Source organism: Bos indicus x Bos taurus, chromosome 15, assembly GCF_003369695.1.
Source record: "Bos indicus x Bos taurus breed Angus x Brahman F1 hybrid chromosome 15, Bos_hybrid_MaternalHap_v2.0, whole genome shotgun sequence".
Taxonomy (NCBI): Eukaryota; Metazoa; Chordata; class Mammalia; order Artiodactyla; family Bovidae; genus Bos; species Bos indicus x Bos taurus.
In genome coordinates this window covers 45,273,780-45,294,133 of record NC_040090.1, presented here as the reverse complement: position 1 = coordinate 45,294,133, position 20,354 = coordinate 45,273,780, and the positions used below count along the sequence as shown (strand labels likewise).

Here is a 20,354-nt window from a genome sequence, read left to right as displayed (position 1 = left end):
AAAAATTAAAAAAAAAGAAGGGAGCTTAGAAATACTATAAAATTAAAGATTTACAATTTGAACTCTGTAACTCCACAAACATACTTGGTAGTCTTCTTCTAAGAACTAAAAATCTGACTATATTCAGGCCAGAATATTTCTCCCCACCTTAAATAGTCTTTTCTGAGATTGCAAATGACTAAATAAAATAATTTTCAAAGGGTTACCTACTCTTTCATTAACTCTGCAAAGAGAATTTTGCAAAAAGGAGTTTATATCTGTCAAATATTTAAGCTAAATTAAGATTGCTCAAGTTTGATTTTGTGCTAGTTACTAAGGCAGTATCCTTAGGTTGAAGGAAATGGTAAATTCTCAAGATTACTGAATAAAACAGAGTAATGTCAAAGTATCAAACAAGATAGTATCATTTACTACTACTACAGAGACTTAAGTCTTTCCTAAATCAATTTATCTCATTTTATATCTGTTTTCTCTTATTTCAGCGATTCACAAATACTGTAATGCCTTGCTTTTCTACAGTAAATCACAGAAATTTATCTTCCTTTTCTACAGCAAATCACAGAAAATTTTTATCTTCCTTAGCATGTGAACTATACTATACAACAATTGATGGCCTTGTATAGTTAATGTTAAGAAAACTAATGAACTTCTTAGAAGACCTGCCTCTTTTAGGTACTAAAAAGCAAATGAAATAAAATAAGATCTTGAGTATTCTCACTTCTATTCCCTTCACCTCCACAAGGGAAACTAATCCACAAATAATTTTAAAAGCCAACAAATGGTGATGTGTCAGTGTCTAATCTCTTATCAATGACAAAGACCCTTGAAAGGCATGGTCTCCTCTGACTCCAGACAATACCATAACCTTTAATTTTCAGTTAACATTTTAAAAGTTTATCTGCATTTCTATACATGCAACATTATAATACATGCACCTTACATAAAAGTACCAATTAGAGTGTCTCTCTCTACAATTGGAAACAACTTTGCCACAGTAAGCCATGTTCAGTAAACAAAACCTGCTCTTAAAAAATTGCCAACTCTTTTTGTACAAAATTATGACTTAAAATTCTCAATTCCAATTATTTACAAAGATCTCTAGCAACTTACTGGAAAAGGTTCTTTCCAACTGGCACCAACAATTGATGGCCTTACAATCACCACATTTAGCTTTGCTCCTTCTTGCTGTACAACATATTCTGCCAATGCTTTTGTGTATATGTATGTATTAGGTCTGTCTCCTATCAATTTGGGTGTGATATCATTTACTAAGCCATCATCCATCCACCTGGTAAACAAAGAAATTACATGCAAAAATATTTTCAGATATTTTTTCACTTCAATAAAATATTTTCAGATATATTTTCATTTAAAAAATGAAAAACCACTTTGCATATTTCAAATATATCTATGGCTCCAACTCAAGTGTTTGACAACTTCTACTAAAAAAAAAAAAAAAAATGGAAATCAGCTTTACTTTCATTAAACATCAACCACAAATCCAGATGTATATCCAGTTTCTATAGCTAAAAACCAAGAGTTTTTTCATATACCATATGGTAGGTAGCAAAAGTGAATTAGAACTGGTTTATGGTCTTTTTTTAAAAAAACATCTTCTAGTTGTTAAGTATTCATATACTTCCTATGTGTTTGACAAGGAGCACTACCCCAAATCTAAATAGCTGAAGTTGTTTCATATTACAAAATAGATTATATTTTTTTCTAAAGTCTAAATAAATTCCAAAATACATCTGGCCCCAAGGAATTAAAGATTTGTATATAATCACCATAACAGCATAACATATTAATTATATACATTTTAAATGAACATACATTTACAATATAAAAGGTCTAGTAATCTACTGTCAAGTCATAAAATTCCTTCAGTTCTCTCAGTATCTTTGAAGAAAATGTCTACTATAATAACCTATAAGAGGAGGGTGATATACTAGGTGATCTCTATAGTCTTTTTCAGTCTAAATTTCTAATTTCAATGTTATGTACTTGTTTTCAATTAGTTTTCCTTTTTGTCTATAATACTATGCATATTTGTTACTGTTGTATACAGTGATACCCATACTAACTAATGAGGATGTATAAAATGGGACTATCAAGATAAACTTTCTTCTGTATGTTAAAGTTACTTTTTTGTGTGGAAGGAAAGGAATATTTATAAAATTGAAGGTAGGTTACTATTCAACATAGGAAAAATTCCATAATGGAGATGAACTTCAAAAAATGGATCAAAGAGTCATTACATTAAAAAATAAAATAAAACAGGCTTAACTAGGAGAGACTGTAGAGCCAGTAAGACTTATCACTGGAGGGAGATTACATAGTCAATCTATGAGTTATCCTAAAATTATCTGCTGGCCAGATTTTTTTGTAAACAAAGGAAGGAAATAATAGAGTAGGCTTATAGGTTCTTTCTCAGCAACTCAGATGTTTGGATAGAGAAAAAATAAACAGATAAATTAACTTACATGTTCAACTTCTCCCAGAGATATTAAACACTTCTGCCTAATGATCTGAGGAAAATGAGGCAGATATTTGGAACCATCGGAAAAGGCAATGGCAACCCACTCCAGTACTCTTGCCTGGAAAATCCCATGGATGGAGGAGCCTGGTAGGCTGCAGTCCATGGAGTCGCTAGGAGTCGGACACGACTGAGCAACTTAACTTTCACTTTTCACTTTCATGCATTGGAGAAGGAAATGGCAACCCACTCCAGTGTTCTTGCTTGGAGAATCCCAGGGACGGGGGAGCCTGTTGGGCTGCCGTCTCTGGGGTCGCACAGAGTCGGACACGACTGAAGCGACTTAGCAGCAGCAGCAGCAGCAAGAAATGGAGTTAGAAAACAGAAACCAGGGAATTACCATAAGAATGTCCCAGAAAGCTCCCAATAATAACTTTCTTACAAATCTATTTTCTCATATTTCTAGGAAAACTTTAAAGAAATGGACTTCTATGCTTATTTTAGAAGAAAACTTGGAGAAGGAGCTATGAACATTCTGTAGCACCCCTGGGAAGTAAAGAATTCAACTGAGAAACAGGGGGTGGTAACTAAGGAGCTGAACGTGAACAGGATCTCTTGGAAGAAGAGAGACCTAAGGGCAAATAGAGAATAAAGGAAGAAAAAGCTTGCAGGAATATTATATGAGAATAAAAAAACACGTGAAGATATATGGATACTGAAATTTTCTATAATTATAGTCTATAAAAGAAGAAAAGACGCTGCTATTTATTCTTGCTTTGATCCTGTTCGTTTCACTCAATGAGAATGTACAGGCTAAAGCAAATGAAATCTTGGCCATGCCTAGTTGTATCCACCAAATCACAAACACTTCTCAAGCAATAATTGATAGTAGGATTCTAGTCCTTCAGTTTAGTTCAGTTCAGTCGTTCAGTCGTGTCCGACTCTTCGAAACCCCATGAATCGCAGCACGCCAGGCCTCCCTGTCCGTCACCAACTCCTGGAGTTCACCCAGACTCACGTCCATCGAGTCAGTGATGCCATCCAGCCTAGTCCTTAGAAAGATAATAAACAATAACACTAGGAATATCAATTAAAGGATCATGACTCCTCTGATTTCCTAAAAATTCAAGGCTCCTCTGAGGATATACAGTTGACACTTGGAAAAACACAGGGCTGGGGCACTGACTCTACGTGCAGTAAAAAATCCCCATGTAACTTTACAGTCAGCGCTCTGTATCATGGTTGTGTATCAACACATTCAATCAACCACAGACTGTGTAGTACTAGAGTACTTATTTACTGAAAAAATCTGCATATAAGTAGACTCACATAGTTCAAACCCATGTTATTCAAGAGTCAACCATATTCCACTGGGCAAAATAAAAGCATAATCTTTTAATAAATTAGACCTTGCTATTGAATAGGCAGTCATTTCTCTCCATGGATATCAGGAACTTCTTGATGGCTAAGATTGATTCCTTGAAAAAACTGAGACTCTAATACCATGAATAAGCTGTTTTAAAGGCTTTCCTCCAACCATCACACCTGTTCAAAAATGAAAGCTTCACAATGACTTCACCTAGAGTCATTAGGTACAAATCAATACAATAAACAGAACACAGTAGATATATAATAATTTGCTGAGTAAGGAAGAGAGCAATGCATACATATGTGTGGATGGAGAGAGAGAGAAACTAAACAGACAAAGAGATACATGTAAATAGATAAATCTGGATCCAAAGTTTGGGGTCAAAGCAAATTTGAATAAATTTCAAACAAACATACTCTAAAGAATCAATCAGCTTCTTGGGATCCACAGGGGGTGGATAGACTACTTCATCAATATGCTTTCGATTGCAGTAGGCATATGCCGTTGATACATGCATGAACACTTCCAGATTCTTCATCTGTTGTGCAAGCAGAATAAGCTGTCGTGTAGCAATCACATTTAACTGAACAGCATCTCTGTAAAACAAAAAGTCACAATAAAAAATTGGGAAGCTATGTCTTTCTTTCACCCACTAAAAAAAAACTTATTTCCATTTTAGAGTATCAAAGATAGAAAGGGACAAAGAGGTATTTGTTTCTTTACAACTAATCCCTTAGCTCAGATTTTGTTTGTTATTTTAACATGAAGTACAGCCATTCTATCAGTTGTATTTAAAATTTTTCTGATTATTTGAAATTTCCCAGAAATAGACACAGATAATTTCAGTCTTTGGCTTTTATGCATACATTTCAAAGTCATTTTACACTTTTTTTGCATCTTGATTTTTGAAAGCATACTGTTTTATGAACTGACTATACCACATACAAAGAAAAGAATAAGTAATTTTAAAATGCTATGGTAGAGTAATCAATCAGGACAAAACAGTCAAAGAAAACGCAAAAACCTTAAAATTTATTAACATAAAATCAAATAAAAATGTTTATCTCTCTTTTAGTAGCAATTAACCTAACCGCCTTTTTAAGGCTACACAATGCAAAGGGGTGTTAAGAACAAAACTGGTACATTTGTTACAAGAGTGACATGCAAGATCCCAAGGTCTATATATTCCCTTCTTGAAATTTATTTTGAGGCAAAAATTTCACAAATGCAAAAGTATATACGCAGAATAATAACTGATAAGGCACTACCTAGAAATAGCAAAAGGCTAGAGCTCAAATATTCACTATGATATGATTTAATAAAGTAGGTATTTTTAACACAATGAAAGAATACAGCCATTAAAAAAATTATGAGAACTATAAAAGCATGGAAAAATATGTGTGAATAATATTTTTTAAATTCATACATCCTGAAGTGAAGTGGGATTAAAAACAAGACTCTGGAATAAGACCTGGGTTCAAATCTGGCTTAGCATACCTATCAGCATCACGAGATGGTCAACACCAAAATCTGATTGATTATATTCTTTGCAGCCAAAGATGGAGAAGCTCTATACAGTCAGCAAAAACAAGACCGGGAGCTGAGTGTGGCTCAGATCATGAACTCCCTATTGCCAAATTCAGACTTAAATTGAAGAAAGTGGGGAAAAACACTAGAACATTCAGGTATGACCTAAATCAAATCCCTTACGATTATACAGTGGAAGTGAGAAATAGATTTAAGGGACTAGATCTGATAGAGTGCCTGATGAACTATGGACAGAGGTTCGTGACATTGTACAGGAGACAGGGATCAAGACCATCCCCATGGAAAAGAAATGCAAAAAAGCAAAATGGCTGTCTGGGGAGGCCTTACAAATAGCTGTGAAAAGAAGAGAAGCCAAAAGCAAAGGAGAAAAGGAAAGATATACGCATCTGAATGCAGAGTTCCAAAGACTAGCAAGGGGAGATAAGAAAGCCTTCCTCAGTGATCAATGCAAAGAAATAGAGGAAAACAACAGAATGGGAAACACCAGAGATCTCTTCAAGAAAATCAGAGATACCAAGGGAACATTTCATGCAAAGATGGGCTCAATAAAGGACAGAAATGGTATGGACCTAACAGAAGAAGAAGATATTAAGAAAAGGTGGCAAGAATACACATAAGAACTGTACAAAAAAGATCTTCACGACCCAGATAATCACGATGGTATGATCACTCACCTACAGCCAGACATCCTGAAATGTGAAGTCAAGTGGGCCTTAAAAAGCATCACTACAAACAAAGCTACTGGAGGTGATGGAATTCCAGTTGAGCTATTTCAAATCCTAAAAGATGATGCTGTGAAAGTGCTGCACTCAATACGCCAGGAAATTTGTGGCCACAGGACTGGAAAAGGTCAGTTTTCATTCCAGTCCCAAAGAAAGGCAAAACCAAAGAATGCTCAAACTACCACACAATTGCACTCATCTCACACGCTAGTCAAGTAATGCTCAAAATTCTGCAAGCCAGGCTTCTGCAGTACGTGAACCGTGAACTTCCAGATGTTCAACCCGGTTTTAGAAAAGGCAGAGGAACCAGAGATCAAATTGCCAACATCCGCTGGATCATCGAAAAAGCAAGAGAGTTCCAGAAAAACATATATTTCTGCTTTATTGACTATGCCAAAGCCTCTGACTGTGTGGATCACAAGAAACTGTGGAAAATTCTTCAAGAGATGGGAATACCAGACCACCTAACCTGCCTCTTGAGAAACCTATATGCAGGTCTGGAAGCAACAGTTAGAACTGGACATGGAACAACAGATTGGTTCCAAATAGGAAAAGGAGTACGTCAAAGTTGTATATTGTCACCCTGCTTATTTAACTTATGTGCAGAGTACATCATGAGAAACGCTGGGCTAGAAGAAGCACAAGCTGGAATCAAGATTGCCGGGAGAAATATGAATAACCTCAGATATGCAGATGACACCAGCCTTATGGCAGAAAGTGAAGGGGAACTAAAAAGCTCTTGATGAAAGTGAAAGAGGAGAGTGAAAAAGTTGGCTTAAAGCTCAACATTCAGAAAACAAAGATCATGGCATCTGGTCCCATCACTTCATGGCAAATACATGGGGAAACAGTGGCAGGCTTTATTTTGGGGGGCTCCAAAATCACTGCAGATGGTGATTGCAGCCATGCAATTAAAAGATGCTTACTCCTTGGAAGGAAAGTTATGACCAACCTAGATAGCATATTGAAAAGCAGAGATATTACTTTGCCAACAAAGGTCCATCTAGTCAAGGTTATGGTTTTTCCAGTGGTCATGTATGGATGTGAGAGTTGGACTGTCAAGAAAGCTGAGCATCAAAGAATTGATACTTTTGAACTGTGGTATTGGAGAAGACTCTTGAGAGTCCCTTGGACTTCATAGAGATCCAACCAGTCCATTCTAAAGGAGATGAGTCCTGGGTGTTCATTGGAGGGACTGATGCTAAAGCTGAAACTCCAATACTTTGGCCACCTCATGCGAAGAGTTGACTCATTGGAAAAGACTCTGATGCTGGGAGGGATTGGGGGCAGGAGGAGAAGGGGGCGACAGAGGATGAGATGGCTGGATGGCATCACCGACTAGATGGACATGAGTTTGAGTGAACTCCGGGAGTTGATGAGGGACAGGGAGGCCTGGCGTGCCGTGATTCATGGGGTTGCAAAGAGTTGGACACAACTGAGCGACTGAACTGAACTGAAAAGTCACTCAGGCACTCCGACCTGTGTACTCATCAGTAAAGGAGAACAGGTAAGAGACTACCTACTAAGATTTTATCTAAAATTAAATGGAAAAAAAAAAAAAAGCTTGCAAGTACTTAGCATTATTCCTAACGTAGTTCCAAAATAGGCATTTAAAAAATATTACTTAAAGGGTGAGTAGTTTTCGCAATCTATTATTTGCATGCTAAGTCACTTCAGTTGTGTCTCTTTGCAACCCTATGGACTGTAACCTGACAAGGTCTTCTGTCCATCGGATTCTCCAGGCAAGAATACTGGAGTGGGTTGCCATTTCCTCCTTCCGGGGGATCTTCCAGACCCAGGGATCAAACCCATGTCTTTTATGTGTCCTGCATTGGCTAGTGGATTCTTTACCACTAGCATCACCTGGGAAGCCCACTTTATATTATACTTCCGTTTATAACTTATTTGAGGGGGAAAAATGTTGAAATACTCAAAACCAGTATACTGTGAAAAAAACTGGCAAAGTTAATACAGTGTTGGTGACACTATAAGCTGATACAACTGATCTGAAAGAGATTACGATAAAGCACCAGGAATTACAGAAATAACAGTTACTAATATAGTTAAACTACTGAAATTTTAACTGAGAGGAAAAACTTATTCTAACCCTAATTTTTCAAAAAGAAATTAAAATTTCCTAAATTTGTTGTTTCAGGGGATTTTTGGTTGCATTTTTGCTTTTGTTTTTTAATTCAAGTATACTTGATTTACAATGTTGTGTTAGTTTCTGGTGTACAGCTAAGTGATTCAGTTATATATATATTAATATAAATATACTTCATATTCTTTTCCATTATGGTTTATTACAGGATATTGAATACAGCTGCCTGTGCTATATATTAGGCTGTTGTTGTTTATCCATTCTGCATATGAGAGTTTGCATCTGCTAGTCCCAAACTTTCATTTCAACCGCCCCCCACCCTTTGGCAACCACCAGTCTGTTCTCTATGTCTGTGAGTTTGTTTCATAGGTAAGTTCATTTCTGTCATACTTTAGATTCCACATATAAGTGATATCATATGGTATTCATCTTTCTCTTTCTGACTTACTCCACTTAATATGATAATCTCTAGGTCCATCCATGTAGCTGCAAAAGGCATTATTTCATTCTTTTTTTATGGTTGAATAACATTCCATTGTATGTATATATACCCACCTTCTTTATTCATCTGTCAATGAACATTTAGGTTGTTTCCATGTCTTGGCTATTATAAATAGTGCTGCTATGGACACAGGGTTGCATATATCTCTTTGGATTATAGTTTTGTGCAGATATATGCACCCAGGAGTGGAACTGCTACACCATATGGCAAATCTATTTTTAGTTTTTTGAGGAACCTGCATACTGTTCTACAAAGAAATTAGCTGCACCAATTTACATTCCCACCAACAGAGTAGAAGGGTTCCCTTTATTCCCACACCCTCAGAAAAATTCCCTAAATTTGCTATACTAAGTAATAACATGAAATATCACATCATGAAAATTATATATGAAAAAGTCAGAAATATAGAAATTGTTTCAATAGGAAAATTATAAATTTTATGCTTACATTTCATGGAACACTATATTTTCAAAGAGAAACCACAAGAAAGTTTTTTTAAAAAATAAAAATAGTTTTGAGTTACATTTTCAATATTTAAGAAGAAAAAAACATCAACCATTCTTTTAAAAGGCCAGAATATGTCACAGATAGAATCTGGTCCACTTAACTGTAAAGTAGTGCTTTGATGCATATCACATTTGCAAAACAGTCAGAATGGGGAGGGTGCTGTTTTGGAAAAGGTATACAGAGAATATCCTATTACAGGTTTCTGAGGACAGGACAACAAGTTCTGGGTCACTAGGAACAAGAAATAATTTATGAGAAAAAACTCTTGGGTCTTATTTTTTCTCTTAATAGTATCTGAGAACCTATGGAAACAGAAGAAAAAATTTTTTTCAATGAAATAATCGGGTTGGGGTCTTACAATCATGAGTTTATCTTTTTCTTTCCTTATCTCAACTGAAGGAGGAAAATCTGTTTGAACAGATATCCAGCAAAAAAGACATTTCACAGAGAGGATACTGTCCACTAGACTGTAAGGCAATGTGCTATCTACTTTCCCATTTGCAAAACAATCGTGGTAGGGAGAGTAATGTTTTGGAAGCAAGACACAAAGGATATTTTGTTACAGGCTCCTGAGGATGGTGACAGAATTTCTGGGTCACTGAAAATAAGGAATAACTTTACAAAGGAAAAGTTCTGTGCTCTGTCTGCTCACCTCTTACCATTCATCTGCAACTGAGAGCCCAAACCTGAAGGCATTTTGTGCCCACATAAATAACTCTTAATATCCCTGCCAGGCTAGTATCCTCACTCTTGTTTTACCATTGAGATCCTGACATGTTAGATCTGAAAGCATTCAGTAGTGCTAAACAAAAATAAAAGTTCTCACTAGGTTTTGGTTATATGAATTCTTAAATGCATTTTATGTAACACTGGCTTTTGGTGGGGAGAGCAAAATGAACAAATCTTTGTAATAATGGTCCATCATAAATGCAGACACAGAAATCATTTCAATAAAGGAGAAACCTCAACTTGAACAGCTAATAAATTTTCTTATTCACCTGTCTTCTATATTGGGTTGTTCAAAATCTGTGTTGATAACACCTCTAAGACATAGACCAGGGACTCATCCTTGGAATGACTGACACTGGTTGAGTTATTAAAAATGCAGACTGTTCGACCTCATCCTTAGACACTCTCCAATGTCTAAACTGAGTCCTGGGAAACTACATTTTCAATAAATTACCCAGGCCATTGTGATCTCTCCCTCACCACTCTCCTATGTCTGATAAAATACTACCTACATCACTGATTACAAAAATACTACCTACATTACTGATTTCATCACCAATGCTGCTGATTTTTCTTTTTAACTTAGTGAAGATACAGAAACAGATGTCGAGGGGCCAATTAATCGACCAAGGCAGGGGACCCAGACATCTGTCATTTAAATCACATCCTGCTGCTGCTAATTAGCTTCAGTCGGGATTCTAATTAGCTTTGCCGGGATTCTCCAGGCAAAAACACTGGGAAGGGTTGCCATTTCCTTCTCCAATGCACGAAAGTGAAAAGTGAAAGTGAAGTCGCTCAGTTCTGTCCGACTCTGAGTGAACACATGGACTGCAGCCTACCAGGCTCCTCCGTCCATGGGGTTTTCCAGGCAGAAGTACTGGAGTGGGGTGCCACTGCCTTCTCCAAATCACATCCTATTTTCTGCCCTAATTTTAAAGATTTCTTTCCTTCTACTAACCCGGGGGTTTTTCATTTCTTCCTTTTCTGGTTGCTTTAGGTGTAGAGTTAGTTTATTTATTTGACGTTTTTCTTATTTCTTGAGGTATGCGTGTATTGCTATGAACCTTCCCCTTAGCACTGCTTTTACAGTTTCTCACAGGTTTTGGGTTGTTCTGTTTTCATATTCATTTGTTTCTATGCATATTTTGATTTCCTTTTTGATTTCTTTTGTGACTTGTTGGTAACAAAAGAGACCACAGCAAAAATTAATAAGCCAAAAGCTGGTTCTTTGAGAAGATAAATAAAATTGACAAACCATTAACCAGGCTCATCAAGAAACAAAGGGAGAAAAATCAAATCAATATAATTAGAAATGAAAATGGAGATAACAACAGACATTATAGAAATACAAAGGATCATAAGAGACTACTATCAGCAAATATATGCCAATAAAGTGGACAACTTGGAAGAAATGGACAAATTCTTAGAAAGGTACAACTTTCCAAAACTGAAACAGGAAGAAATAGAAAATCTTAACAGAACCATCACAAGCATGGAAATGGAAACTCTAATCAGAAATCTTCCAACAAACAAAAGCCAAGGACCAGACGGCTTCACAGCTGAATTCTACCAAAAATTTAGAGAAGAGCTAACACCTATCCTACTCAAACTCTTCCAGAAAACTGCAGAGGAAGGTAAACTTCCAAACTCATTTTATGAGGCCACCTATCACCCTAATACCAAAACCTGACAAAGATGACACAAAAAGAAAACTACAGGCCAATATCACTGATGAACATAGATGCAAAAATCCTTAACAAAATTCTAGCAAACAATATCCAACAATATATTAAAAAGATCATGCATCATGACCAAGTGGGCTTTATCCCAGGGATGCAAGGATTCTTGAATATCTGCAAATCAATCAATGTAATACACCACATTAACAAATTGAAAAATAAAAACCATATGATTATCTCAATAGATGCAGAGAAAGCCTGTGACAAAATTCAGCATCCATTTATGATAAAAACCCTCCAGAAAGCAGGAATAGAAGGAACATACCTCAACATAATAAAAGCCATACATGATAAACCCACAGCAAACATTATCCTCAATGGTGAAAAATTGAAAGCATTTCCCCTAAAGTCAGGAACAAGACAAGGGTGCCCACTCTCACCACTATTTTCAACATAGTTTTGGAAGTTTTGGCCAGAGCAATCAGAGCAGAAAAAGAAATAAAAGGAACCCAAATTGGAAAAGAAGAAGTAAAACTCCCACTGTTTGCAGATGACATGATTCTCTACCCAGAAAACCCTAAAGACTCCACCAGAAAAGTACTAGAGCTAATTAATGAATATAGTAAAGTTGCAGAATATAAAATCAACACACAGAAATCCCTTGCATTCCTATACACTAATAATGAGAAAATAGAAAGAGAAATTAAGGAAACAATTCCATTCACCATTGCAACGAAAAGAATAAAATACTTAGGAATATATCTACCTAAAGAAACTAAAGACCTATATATAGAAAACTATAAAACACTGGTGAAAGAAATCAAAGAGGACACAAATAGATGGAGAAATATACCATGTTCATGGATCAGAAGAATCAATATAGTGAAAATGAGTATACTACCCAAAGCAATCTATAGATTCAATGCAATCCCTATCAAGCTACCAACAGTATTTTTCACAGAGCTAGAACAAATAATTTCACAATTTGTATGGAAAGACAAAAAACCTTGATAGCCAAAGCTATCTTGAGAAAGAAGGAAACTGGAGGAATCAACCTGCCTGACTTCAGGCTCTACTACAAAGCCACAGTCATCAAGACAGTATGGTACTGGCACAAAGACAGAAATATAGACCAATGGAACAAAATACAAAGCCCAGAGATAAATCCATGCACCTATGGACACCTCATCTTTGACAAAGGAGGCAAGAATATACAATGGAGAAAAGACAATCTCTTTAACAAGTGGTGCTGGAAAAACTGGTCAACCACTTGTAAAAGAATGAAACTAGAACACTTTCTAACACCATACACAAAAATAAACTCAAATGGATTAAAGATCTAAACGTAAGACCAGAAACTATAAAACTCCTAGAGGAGAACATAGGCAAAACACTCTCTGACATAAATCACAGCAGGATCCTCTATGACCCACCATCAAGAATATTGGAAATAAAAGCAAAAATAAACAAATGGGACCTAATTAAAATTTAAAGCTTCTGCACAACAAAGGTGGAGAAGGCGATGGCACCCCACTCTGGTACTCTTGCCTGGAAAATCCCATGGATGGAGGAGCCTGGTGGGCTGCAGTCCATGGGGTCACGAAGAGTCGGACACGACTGAGCGACTTCACTTTCACTTTTCACTTTCATGCATTGGAGAAGGAAATGGCAACCCACTCCAGTGCTCTTGCCTGGAGAATCCCAGGGACGGGGGAGCCTGGTGGGCTGCCATCTATGGGGTCGCACAGAGTCAGACACGACTGAAGTGACTTAGCAGTAACAGCAGCAGCACAACAAAGGAAACTATGAGCAAGGTGAAAAGGCAGCCTTCAGAATGGGAGAAAATAATAGCAAATGAAGCAACTGACAAATAATTAATCTCAAAAATATACAGGCAGCTCCTGCAGCTCAATTCCAGAAAAATAAACGACCCAATCAAAAAATGGGCCAAAGAACTAAACAGACAATTCTCCAAAGAAGACATACAAATGGCTAACAAACACATGAAAAGATGCTCAACATCACTCATTATCAGAGAAATGCACATCAAAACCACTATGAGGTACCATTTCATGCCAGTCAGAATGGCTGCTATCCAAAAGTTTACAAGCAACAAATGCTGGGGAGGGTGTGGAGAAAAGGGAACCCTCTTACACTGTTGGTGGGAATGCAAACTAGTACAGCTACTATGGAGAACAATGTGGAGATTCCTTAAAAAACTGGAAACAGAACTGCCATAGGACCTAGCAATCCCACTGCTGTGCATACACACCGAGGAAACCAAAATTGAAAGAGACAGATGTACCCCAATGTTCATTGCAGCACTGTTTATAATAGCCAGGACATGGAAGCAACCTAGATGTCCATCAGCAGATGAATGAATAAGCAAGCTATGGTACATACACACAATGGAGTATTACTCAGCCATTAAAAAGAAAACATTTGAATCAGTTCTAATGAGGTGGATGAAACTGGAGCCTATTATACAGAGTGAAGTAAGCCAGAAAGAAAAACACCAATACAGTATAATAACGCATATATATGGAATTTAGAAAGATGGTAATGATAACCCTGAATGTGAGACAGCAAAAGAGACATATGTATAGAACAGTCGTTTGGACTCTGTGGGAGAGGGCGAGGGTGGGATGATTTGGGAAAATGGCACTGAAACATAATATTATTATATGTGAAACGAATCACCAGTCCAGGTTCGATATATGAGACAGGGTACTTGGGGGCTAGTGCACTGGGATGAATGACCCAGAGGGATGGGATGGGGAGGGAAGTGGGACAGAGGTTCAGGATGGGGAACACATGTACACCTGTGGCATATTCAAGTCAATGTATGGCAAAACCAATTCAATACTGTAAAGTAATTAGCCTCCAATTAAAGTAAATAAATTTATATTAAAAAAAATAAAATAAGTCACATCCTAGGTTCTTCCTAAAAATGAGGATTCCCGGTTATTATCTCAAAACTACAGGATTTGAATTTGGCAAACACAGTCCAAGATTCTGCATTTTTAACACATTCTCCAGTAATTCTTAAACTGCATAACACACTCTAAAGTTTGAGTATCAATGCCCTTAAACTCAACAGTTTCTTAATCTTTTCTAATTATGGATCTTTACTTCCACTCCTTTCGGAACACCTACTCTCATATTCCTACCCTGGGCCTTCTTACCCCAAACTGTTCCATCTCTAAAACCTCATACTGTCAATTTTCCCCACACCACATTATCTGTCCTTCCATTTCTGCACTTAATCCTGTTTTACATTCTCATCATGGTCTCTAGTCTCTTGATACTTCTTTACTCCCAACTCCATTGGCCCTGCCTACCCTCACTTTCCTTAATACTTAAGGGATACCAGACTATGATCAACTATTTAAGTAACTCCCTTTTTTATCCTCAATATCACTCTCTCCTTTTGTCAGTATTTCTTTATAATTCCTAATCTTGATTCCATTTCTCCCCACTTCAAGATTTATAGACCACCATATGTGAAAAATAAATGAGCTCTGCTACCTCTCAATTAGCATAGCACTTTAACATATGCTCTTCAGTAACTCCACATTTTCTATTTTATGCTTATTTAAGCATATTCTATTAGCCTGTATGGACTTTGCAAATAGGATTTGTGCGCAATTTATTCTGATTTATCCAAAAATATAGTTTGGGGAGTAAAATCTAGATTTTTTTGCCCTGAAAGTAAAGACTTTGAACCATTTTTTTTTTTGTGAGCTAACATAAAAAGTGGCTATAAAGAATAGTTGCTCTGAAGCAACAAAGGTTTACTGTATAGCACAGGGAACCACATACAGTTAATATCTTGTAACAACCTATAATGGAAAATAATCTTAAAAATAATATATGTGTATATGAATAACTGAATCACCTTGCTGTGCACTTGAAACATGGTAAGGCAACTAGATTTCAATAAAATATATATTAAGAAAAAAATACATAAAAATGCTAACCATTAAAAAAAAGAATAACTGCTCTGTAAAAAGTAGTTATGTCAACCTACAGTATTTTAGAATGTTGTAATATCACCACTTAGACGTCAATATCCATTAAAACTGCTTCATAGAAAACAGTAATTTCAATGTAACAACTGGGATTAGGTGAATAAACATACATGCCTTGGCAAGGAAGGAAAGAACAATAAATGTTCATCAATCTCTAGTGAAAGAACAAATAATAATGATAAATTTTCCCTTTTGTTAATGGTAATGTTGCTTATCCTAAGGGGAAGACAAAGAGGAAAGAAAATGTTTGCCCCAAAAGTATTACACTTGGGTCCTTTTCATAAGGCTATTTAGATGAGTTTCACCTGAATGAATTTTGCCTGTTTGCAAAACAATATCCCTTTTGAAAACATCTAGTTTTCCCTTTGAGGATTATACCACAATTATCAAGTATGAATATACCTTTTTCCTCAAAACACTTTCCTAATGTTATGTGAACTTTTTTTTGGTTATGAAAAACATGAAAGCTAGAATAAGGGAAAATACCCAATAGATTGACTATTTCATAATAAAAACCCACCTATAATCACACTATCCAAATATAATACCTGGCCAATATTAAAAGATATGTATGTAAAACATGTATGTATACACACATATTTTATGAAAATGAGATTATACTAAGTTCTAATAAGATTCTTTTGTCACTTCTGAATCTTGAACACATAACTGCTGCATAAAAAGAACTAAAAAGTAAATAAGTAATTATCACCAGATCATAAAGGATAAAGCCAAGATTAGAACCAAGGTATGTAATTCCAAAGTTCATGCCTTTTCCACTACATAGTGCTGTCTCAGCTTCCTCAAGTATAAAATGGATTTGCCCGTTATATAAAGGTGGGTAATGTAAGCACGGAATGAAATAATGAGTGAGAAAACACCTTGAAACTATAAAACATTGTTACAGAAACATAAGGGACTATTAATCATTTCCCTCACCTGAAATATAAGCAGAACTCACTGTAATGTTTTGGTGCTGAACTGTCATGTCACACAGTGTCAATTAAGGTTTGCACTTCTACAGACAATATGGGGGATAATCTCAAAGTCCTTTATAATCAGAACTGAACTTAAAAACTTTTTAAGAAGCCCTTCAAGAAATCATGAAACCTAAAAAATATACACCATTCTAACCGATCTAAGACCATATAATTAGATTTATATTATAAAACTGTATATAACATCAAAAGTGCCCTGAATTAAGCATCATTATTTGAATTGCATATACGTGAGACTTTTTAAAACATAGTGACCATTTGGAAAGCTATGTTTTTTCTTGAAATAGGTATCTTGAAGGAAGTCCAAACTGTTTTTAAAGTAAACCTATATCCAATGTACCCTATTTACAGTGATACCAACATTTTAAAACAAAAACAAGGTATGACTTCAATGTATAAGCCATTTTTTCTTTCTCTGCAAAACCTGAGCCCAACTACTTAATACTTAATATCAGATCAATATGTGTGAAGTAGAAAAATAAGGCTGCTGGAGAATACACTTCTGAAAGAATGGAGGGAAAAGGAAATAAACACTATTAGTTGTTAAGACTAATACTCCTACCCAAGGTAAAGTTCTTTCTTCTAATCCACACCTCCCATTTGCTTTCTCCCTGCCCCATATTTAAATTCACAGCAACTACTTCTAAGAAACATACACTAGCAATCCCATGTTTTTAACTGTTAAGAGAAGGAAAATTCTTTTAACATGCTGTAGGATACTGAAAGCTACAATAGAGAGCAAACATTTTCAAAACATTTTCAAAATGACTAACAAGTAGAATTCAAATTAGATCTTTTAACTATGCTGCAGTTCAAATATCATACAAATACCTTTACTTACCTCAAATTTTCATTAAATCTTACTGTAGCTGCACAGTGGAATATAATATTAGTAGAATCTATGATGATCTCTTTATCTTCTTCACTAAGAGCCAGTTTAGGTTGGGTGAGTTCACTGTTGATTGCTATAATTTTCTCCCTAAAATCTGGATTTTCATCTCTCAATCTGTCAAAAAGCTATCAAAGGAGAAAAACATTTTAGGGCAGTATTTTTCAACTTTCTAAAATCCATCATCACCATCTTCTCCCCCAAGGATCAGTATATTTTAGATTTCAACTATGCAAATCCTAAGGTTGCTTAAATTGCTATCATTCTGTATGGAAACTACTATCCCCATTTTACAGATGAGGAATCTGAGAAACAGAGAGGTCAAGTAACTCACCAAGGACACAGAGGTAGCAGTTTGCAAAGTTAAATTTTAACTGTTTATGCCTTTTTTCATCAGGCTGTATGATCCCTCAGCACAGACATAAGCAGTATATTTATCAGATCAATGTTTAAAATGATCAGATTTCTAAAATCCAAACCTTATCACTTTTTTTTTTTGGCTGTAGTCCTCTTTAGCAGATTAGAGTAAAATGCCATTAACTACACTCTACCTCAAATCTTAGAAAAATTTTAAAGTGGAAAAAAAAGAAGTATATTAAAGGAAAAAAAGTTTTTAAGGAAATATTAAGATCAGAAGCTGGAAAAACCTGTGAAATATCATATATATAGGATTCTAATTTGAAAATAGAAAATTCAATATTCCTTAGATATATTCAAAGGAATAAATTTAACTAGAGAATCAGTCAGATCCCAAGATGGTTACAGTACAAACATACATTCAACTGTGAGTCAAATTTAATTTTTTACCCCAGATTTTATAGATGAGACCTCCAGATCATTGTTCTATTACACCCTGACTCTCCAATCCATTTAAAATCCATACTTGTAGTTTAAGCAGAGAGTCTTAAATCTGGGGCAAAAAAAAAAGTCTATAAAACACACATGGCACTCACTTTTACCTTCCTATATGATTTTTAGTAAGTAATAGTCTTCTCCACCTTTAGCTAATGACTTCAATATTACTGTTCTTATAGTAATTGTTAAAATACTTACTAAGCGTTTCAGATAAAATGAGTACTTTCCATACACTGAGAAAACAAGAAAATGACCTTTGTCTCAAGTTATTTAGAATCTTATAGGAAAAATTAAACAAGGAAACAGTTAAAATATAGTGTTATAAGTAATAAAACAGGGCTAACACAACGGTGTTATGAGTCTGTACGGGAGCAATAACTTGCCCTGATGGGGAAGGACTTGAGATTATAAAGTAGAAGAACAGTGTTTCGGGCAGAGAAAGTGTTACATATAACCACATAAGAGTAATAGAGCGTTTATGTTTGGGAAATTAAAAATAACTCAGTAAGACTTGGCCAATGACAGGAGAAGGAATAAAGAATACAAACTCCATGTAGACAGGGACCACATCTATTGTGCTCAGCACACAGGCCCCAGATAACAGAGTGCTGATAAACATTTGTTATGTGAATAAACTCATTAGGTGGAAAACACTGGAAGAATACCTATGGAGAGGAGTTCAGTTTTGTTCATGTTGACTGTAAAGTGTCAATGAGACTCCACAGAAGATCAATGCCATAGAGGTAACTGGCTCTGTGGGTCCTGAGTTCAGGGAAGAGAGAATCAGATTACTGATTCTATAAACCACACATGTAGCCCTAGGAGAATATCCCTCAGTAGCAACAGTGATGAGCACCCAAGGTCCAGACTACATGAAGCTTTTTCCAAATCTATTTTAAAATACAATCGTTCATCTCACATACAACAGAAGGTGCTGAGTAATCACCTAACTGGACCTAGTAAGAAGAGATCTAGGCCTGGGACAAATTCTGAAGACTATTTAAGGGGCTAGCAGAGAAAAAGGAGCCTGAGATATAACCAGAAAAGTACTTTTAACACATTGAATTCACTTTTTCATTCTCCCAGACTGCCAATGACCTTTAATTCCTCTTCATATTAGATATCTCCACTACCACCAAGAATTGATCATGCTGCTTCACAAGTTACATCTCAAACTTGATGCTCCTCCCTTCTTTAGCCACCATGTTGTTATTCAAAGCCATTTTTTCCAATATTTTTAACCCACTGGTACCCCAATTAGTTCCTACTTTACTAAGTCCACGAATGCTCTCTTTAATGTACTTTCTTCTCTTTCCAGAATTTATTTCATGGTCAGCTATTTTAATTCAATCCTTGCCAGCAATGAGGTTTATTTTCCACGGGACATTGCTGCATATCACTTCTCAAGCCAGGGCAATTTTAGCCCCGGGGGAACATTTGGTGATGTCTAAAAGACAATTTTGCCTTGTCACAACTGGGATGGTGAGGAAAGGGAGCTGCTGGCATTTAGTGGGCACAGGCCAAGAATGCTGACCACCCTACAATGCATAGGACAGCTCCCCACAATAAAGAATTAACTCTCCTAAAATGTGAAGAGTGCTGAAGTTGAGAAATTCTGCTAGAAGACAATGTCATACTACAGTAAATGCCCTACGCTTATGCTCTTTTATTCCTGTTTCAAAATCATAGTAGACTCTATTTAAATGTTTAACAACTTTAAGTGTACATATTAATTGCTGCTTGATATAAAAAGAACTCATTTTATTGATTTAGCAGCTACGCTATATATACGTGAGAATGAATGACCCTAGGAATAATCAGTAGGATGTGCCAGGGGGAATTAAAAAACATGATATAATATTTTAAGGCATAAAATAAAATGACATAATTTTATACAGTATTGTAGTCAAATATTTAAACAAATACTTGAGGACTGTATGATCCCTCA

General features: G+C 35.9%; 1 protein-coding gene across 3 annotated transcripts in view; it reads right to left on the bottom strand.

The window, feature by feature from the left end:
* The window catches only part of FAR1 (fatty acyl-CoA reductase 1), a 77,733-nt gene that overhangs the window by 17,374 nt on the left and 40,005 nt on the right, over nucleotides 1–20,354 (bottom strand). For all 3 annotated transcript variants that reach the window (XM_027563340.1, XM_027563338.1, XM_027563339.1), the window contains exons 3-5: nucleotides 17,504–17,679; nucleotides 4,262–4,441; nucleotides 1,111–1,288 (exon numbers count right to left, since the gene is read on the bottom strand). In XM_027563340.1, coding sequence (XP_027419141.1) covers nucleotides 1,111–1,288; nucleotides 4,262–4,441; nucleotides 17,504–17,679 — 534 coding nt within the window. The remainder of the gene's footprint in view (nucleotides 1–1,110; nucleotides 1,289–4,261; nucleotides 4,442–17,503; nucleotides 17,680–20,354) is intronic.